The 6,221-nt window shown below is 46.7% G+C and overlaps 1 protein-coding gene across 1 annotated transcript; it reads right to left on the bottom strand.

The window, feature by feature from the left end:
• Positions 1-2,237: 2,237 nt before the first annotated feature.
• On the bottom strand, positions 2,238-5,410 carry KCNE4 (potassium voltage-gated channel subfamily E regulatory subunit 4). The gene is made up of 2 exons (XM_060015505.1): positions 5,326-5,410; positions 2,238-4,777 (listed from the first exon to the last, which is right to left on the bottom strand). The coding sequence occupies exon 2, from the start codon at positions 4,749-4,751 to the stop codon at positions 4,239-4,241; it is 513 nt and encodes a 170-aa protein (XP_059871488.1). The 5' UTR covers positions 4,752-4,777; positions 5,326-5,410; the 3' UTR covers positions 2,238-4,238.
• Positions 5,411-6,221: the final 811 nt, after the last annotated feature.

Raw genomic sequence — 6,221 nt, forward strand, 5'->3', positions numbered from 1 at the left:
TCTCCATGGTAACAGCTCACATCCCAAACTGTTCCTTCCTATGTGGGAGGAAACATTTCAGAAATGGGGAAAGGCAGAACTGAACAGTGGTTTTTCTCTCTTATGACCCTTCTCCTCTGGCAAATTGTGTCATTTCCCTGAACATCACTGTCTCCTGAGGAAACCGTGCACAGAAGAGGAGGTTTCAGCAACTTTATTTGCAGATGTACGCCCGGGATACATTTTTAAAAGGAGAAGCCTGGAGCTGCTTTTCCGTTAGTTCCTTTTAAGTTTCATGCTGTGTTCAGTATTGCTCAGGATGCTTCACCATGCTTTTCATTAGCAGCTCCCCGAAGAGGAAGGCCTGCATGTCCTCATGTTGAAAGACAGAGCCTGCACGTCAGAGAGGATGGGTACCTTCCCCAGAGCTACAGAGCAACATGGCAGCCTCTACGGAAGCTCCACTTCCGCCCTGCCTTCCTGTGGTCCAACCCCTGCCTGAGCCACCATCCTGGTTAGTCAGCTGACATGGGTCCCTCCAGCCCTAGACTCCACCTCCTGTCCCATGACCCATGATACTCCCTGTGATTTCCTCCAACAGGGTGCCTGGATTCTGGGTGAAATGATTAAGCAAATGTATGCTCTCAAACTAGAGAATTCATTGCATTGTAAGCTCAATGTTCTGTCTGTTCCACTATGTCTAGGATCAGAGCAGCGTTTTATAGGATGATAAATGACCCTTCTTCAGCTGAGCCTTGAAAGTGCGTGCCTGACCACAAAACCCTCCAGTTGCAGCTCTCAAATGTACCATGGGGTCTACTTTCCAACCAGAATCACAGGCCAAGAGCACTCACTCCTTGGCCCAGCTTCAGCCTTTCCTGGTAGTTTTGATCCCATGATTCTGCCCATGAAAGAAATCTTTTTCTCTGCAGCATCCCTGCCTGACTTTGACGTACAAAGGTGTAATTAGAACAGCATGGAGCAAGCAGGACGATCCATTTACCTCATCCCTAACATTTAAGTGCTTTAAAATATGGTTCTAATATCCTAGGTGCATGGGGCCAAATTCCCTTCTCAGTTTCTCACATGCATGAGTAAATCCACACAGACTAAACCCCTTGGGCCTTAGGTTCTGCTTAGAAGTTTTTTTGTTTTTTGTTTTTTTTGTTTTTTGTTTTTTTTAAGAAAACAAATATTCCGTTAAAACGACATAGTGTACTCTGCATATTTTTAGGACAATTAGAGTTTAGAATTCCCTCTTCCTCCGCCCATGGTAAAAAGTTTCTTCCTTAACTATTTCCTCCCCAAGAATGACATTAAGCTGGGATAAATTGGAGAGCTTCCTTGTCTTTTAAAATAATCTTCTCATCTTACACTGTCAAAGTACCAACTGGTGGATTGAGATGCTTGATATGGGAAGCATCCAGGCTCCCCTGTACCTTTGCCAGATAAGTCCTTTAGGGAGACAGTTATTTGTGAACCTAAGGGAAACATTTACTTCAGACAGGAAAACCAAACACACAGGAAGTGGAGAAACATAAACGTCAGGCCACTGTCTACCATCTGCTTAATTCAAAGTGGGTCACCGGTTTGGGTAATTTTTCTTTAGCGTTTCCAACTGTGCAAATAGAATCTTAAAGGAGACAGGCTGGCTGTGCTCAGAGCTATAGCAAGACCAGGGGGAGGAACCTAGACAGTCAGTCTTCATGTGGAGGTGACGGTGAGAGGAGAGAGGGCCAGCCCTAACTCATGGCCTGTGTGCGTAGGTACGTTCGTAAGCTTGTGTGTACACAAAAATCTCCCTCCCCATTATGTATATGGGTATACGAATGAATATACAACATCTACATACAGCAGTTCCCTGCCCATTCGTCTGTGCCGCTGTGGCCACGTGTGGATAATATTTGTCCAGGCAACATGTAAATCCAAGGTTTTCTTGCAACCAAATTTGGAAGAACATCTTCACAACAGTTGTCATGTCACTGCATGTTCACCCCACGGCCACCAAATTTAAAAACAGAAGTGGACGTAAGACCTAAGTACAGCTTATTTTTTATTCATCGCAAAGCATATCAAGGGAAGGAAGAACCTAGCCCTGCTCACTTTACGATTTAGGCAGAAATAAGATACGCCTTCATGGGAGTCTGACTTGGAAGATGATCCAGATTCAGAGATGTCTTGGAAAAATGCATCTGGGATGTCTTCGAAATTAGGAGTTATATCGACGGATCAAAGAAAACGCATAACTTCCTAGGGAAAATGTGTTTATTTAAATTAAAAAATACTGTGAAAATTACAAACTGTTAAATACAGAAGACAATTTTGTACAACTTAATAGAATAAGAAGGAAGTATATACATCACTTTTTAATAGGCGCAGATAGACTTGCACCAAACTTCAGGATTAAGCAATGGAAAATGTGACAACGCACATGTCCATCGCAGTAAAGTTTCAGAATTCAAGTGATTCCAGGCAAGGGGCCAAACTTAACTTGGCTTCTTTCACCTTAAACAGCCCCCTTTGGAGTAAATCCACACTCTGAATTTTAAAGTGAACGGAGGACCTTTTTTCCCCCAAACATAAATTTCCTCTAGCACTGTGTTAAGGCGAACTGATAAACCAGCTCCTACACTGTTAACCCTTCCATGGGAACAGTAGTTATTGCTGTCTCCAATCCAGGGAGAGCGTATTAAAAAAAAAAAAAATAGTTTTTGTTTTTACTAGAATTAAATTTGACCTTTTGGTGTGTTTCTCTTCTGCCTTGTCTTCAAGGGCCTAAAGCGTCTGCTGCAAAGCGACTGACCACAGGAATACAGGGAAACATTACCAAGCATTCCTGAGCATTTTCTCTTAGATGTCTCATTCCCTTAACTGGAGCGTTAATAGTCCACTCCCCAGACAGCCTGCAGAGTGAAATGTGGTATCTGCCTCTTTGATTCACTGCTGGGAAAGTGACAGCAGGGATTGGTTAGTGATTCACCCTGGATTTCCCAGCTACATGTGTTCTCCGTCTCCAACTGCCCCTTTAAGCAGATCCTTTTTCAGACTAACTGGCCAAGGGGGAAATATTTTGTCCAAACTTCCTCACACCAGGCCATGTAGGATTCATCGCAGAGTCTTAAAACCTAAAGACATCCTCCCAGCCCTCTGGGGATCTAGATCATCAGGAATCTCAGGAAGGCAGTAAGCCTCTGGATGACATGCCCAGGACCACACAGCAAATCAGATTCGGGGCTCAGTATTAAGAAACAGAGAACTTGGACCCCAGCTGTGCACAGTCTCACCGGAGTATGCCCTTCTAAGTCTCAGCTACATGAAGAAATGCCATGCTGTGGAGGCCCACATTATATCCTCTCCCAGCTCAGAAAACTGGGCTGGGAAAAAAAAAAAGCAGCAGCGGAGCTAACGGTTTGGGTTTGTTCAACCTCACCATCACCCCTTCTGGAAAGATTGGGAAGCTTCCCTGCATGGCTGTTCGGAGTGCAGGTTAGATTCTGGGGAAGCCCTTCCAAGCAAAAAATATGTCATGTCAGCATGTGATGCCGGATGGTCCCAGATCAGAGTTCAAAGCCACAGGTTAGACAAAGGGTCAAAATAGCAGATTCGTTTTATAATCCCAGCCAACGTTAACACGTTTAAAAATTGCCTATTTTTTCCTTACAGAATGCAAATGGACCAGATTCAGATCTCCAGCTCCCTCCCATCAAAAGTCCTCCGTCAAATATCCCCCCTCTAACCCAAAAGACCTCTAAAAGAAGCTCTGTAACCCCAGGGGGAACTAAAGCCACAGGTTCGCATTAGAGGTACTTACAGCCAATCAGATGTAGAAGAACAAAGCTCTAGGCAAATTGTCAAATGGAAACTAGTCCCTCAGGATGCCCTAGGCATTTGGCAGCCCTGGGAGTGGGCAGATGTTGCAGGTGTTACCCAGGGCATCCCGTGAGGAGACAACGGCAAGCACATCGACCTGCCGAATTCTGCACAGGAACCCCGACCCCCAGATCCCAAGGAAAGGTACACACTGCACATCTTCAGGGCTGTTTCAGCGGCACGTCCACACCACAGGCGCGTCGTGGACTGCGGGCTGCTGCTGGCTCCGCCTGAGACTTGTCCCCCACCCCCCACCCCCATTCAGGGGCTTGCCGAGGGTCTCCTGAAAGCGGCAGTTGCCCTGCAAAGGTGAAACCAGACGCAAAAAGTGCCCTTCCTCGCTCTAAGGGTGCTGGCTGATGGGGCCTCCTCCAGAGGTCCTGGGGGTGCTAGGAGTTCTGGTGGATGTTCTCCGAGGAGCCTTCGCTGCTTTCGTTGAGGGGCGTCTCCGAAGTCTCCTCCAGCTCGTCGTCCGCCGCCTCCTCCTGGATGGTGAGGTGCACGTCGGGCGAGGAGGACTCGGAACTCACGCTGTCTCCTTCCACGGAGCAGAGGGTGCAGGACAGGGCGGGCGCCACGCTCTCCTGCAGCACGTTCAGCACCATGGGCACCTGCACCGACCTCAGGCCGGACGTGGTGGGCAGCGGCTTCATGGCCTCCCCCCAGAGCCTCTCTTCGTCTTTGTACAGCAGCAGGAGGCTGGATTTCTTCTCCCGCCTCTTGGATTTCACGTAGCCCAGCATGATTCCAATCAAGAAAATGCCGTAGAAGGACATGACCACCAGAACGTAGAAGTATTCGTTGCCGTTGCCGCTGCCGCTACCCGGCACATGGGACTCGAGGGGGCCGCTGGGGGCTGCGGTGCTAGCATGCGTGCTGTTCAGAGGCTCCATCTTCAGCATTGAAGCTCTGCTCACACAGCCAGGGTCTGGGGAGAAACGTGCAGGTTAGAACTCTCCCACGGGGCGGCCACAGTGCAGGGAGGAAGGAGGGCGAGCACGAGATTTGTGGAACTGCAATATCAAAAAAGCGTAAAGCTGCGTGGAGAAATAGCTGCAAGAGGTCCCACCAAACAGTTAACAGGGGTCAGCTGCGAGGAGCTGGGGTGCATGGGGACACGGGGAGGTGGGAGGGAATGAGAGGAAGACTTTTATTTTTCGTGTATACATGTCCATCATATTTTTATTTCATAAAGGGAGCATGTAAAAAGCTTCGCTTTTATCATTTTAAAAGAAAAACGATCAGTGTAAGACAAGGGTGCATAGAGAAAAGAAATAACATCTTAATCACGGGGAAACTATTTGAACTGATTGAGCAGAAAAAAAAGTTTGCATTTTGCTTTCAAACGTAAAACTATTTTTAATTCAGGACACAATTTCCTTAGGAAAAAAAGAAAGGAAAAGAAAACTGCATCTACAAATTGCTAGAAATATCCTTTCGTTATGTTTCCGAAGCAAAGCAGCGTTGCTAACTTACCAAGGGCTGGCAAATTTGTCCCAAGTCCTGAATTCCTAGATCGTCAAGTCCAAGAGACTTCTTGCTCCGTGTGCGGCTCGGCGCTCTGACAGTTCCGCTGCCGCCCTTGGGATATACAGTCAAGAAATACATCGTCACGTGTTCAGGGAGGAAAATTTACAACAGAGGTTGGTCGTGGCAGAGTGAACAGTGAACTCACAGCACGGCAGTTCAACTCACTGAACTTTGCAGCTGTGAACAGAAAAAGACTGGGAAGCAGAAACAGCTTCCCACCCTGCCAGCACCCAGCCAAAGTTTTCAGGTGGCCATGAAAAAGGAGAAAACAATGTGCCCAGCTGGAACTGTTCCCCCAAAGTCCACTCTCATTGAAAATTAGATCACGCTTCATCTCCCTCTTGGGGAATAACCATGATGTCTCTCAAGGTTTTCAGAGACAGACAAATACCATCATCTAGATAAAAGATAGTTGCAAGCAGCGCAGGATTTACTGTCAGGGAACCAGGGCTTAAGTTTCAGCTCTTCCGCTGACTATGCAAATGTAATAAAGCCTCACTGAACCTTTCCTTACCTCAGGTTCCTGATCTGTGAAACTGTTGGACGTAGGGGGCTTCAAAATGTAGAATTATATGAACTGTGCGAGCTTTTGAGTCCCTGTCAGCTTAATCATTCTAAGATTTAAGGCTGGTGAGTGTGGGTTAGCCCTTTAAAAACACAGAGAGATTCTACCTGTCTTCTGCATCATAATCTCCTAACGCTCATAAATCTATTTTGTTAACAATAATAGATATATATCTTCCAGATGCTTTCCAATAGTCTGTGTGAAGTGGAAACAGGTTACAGCACAAGATACTGTAGGCAAATTTTTCTCCAGTTCTACGACGCATAACTGCTCCTCC

Source organism: Delphinus delphis, chromosome 7 (genome assembly GCF_949987515.2).
Source record: "Delphinus delphis chromosome 7, mDelDel1.2, whole genome shotgun sequence".
Taxonomy (NCBI): Eukaryota; Metazoa; Chordata; class Mammalia; order Artiodactyla; family Delphinidae; genus Delphinus; species Delphinus delphis.

Excerpts from the sequence above, each read along its gene's own strand:
- KCNE4 (XM_060015505.1), bottom strand. The coding sequence starts at position 4,751 with ATGCTGAAGATGGAGCCTCTGAACAGCACGCATGCTAGCACCGCAGCC.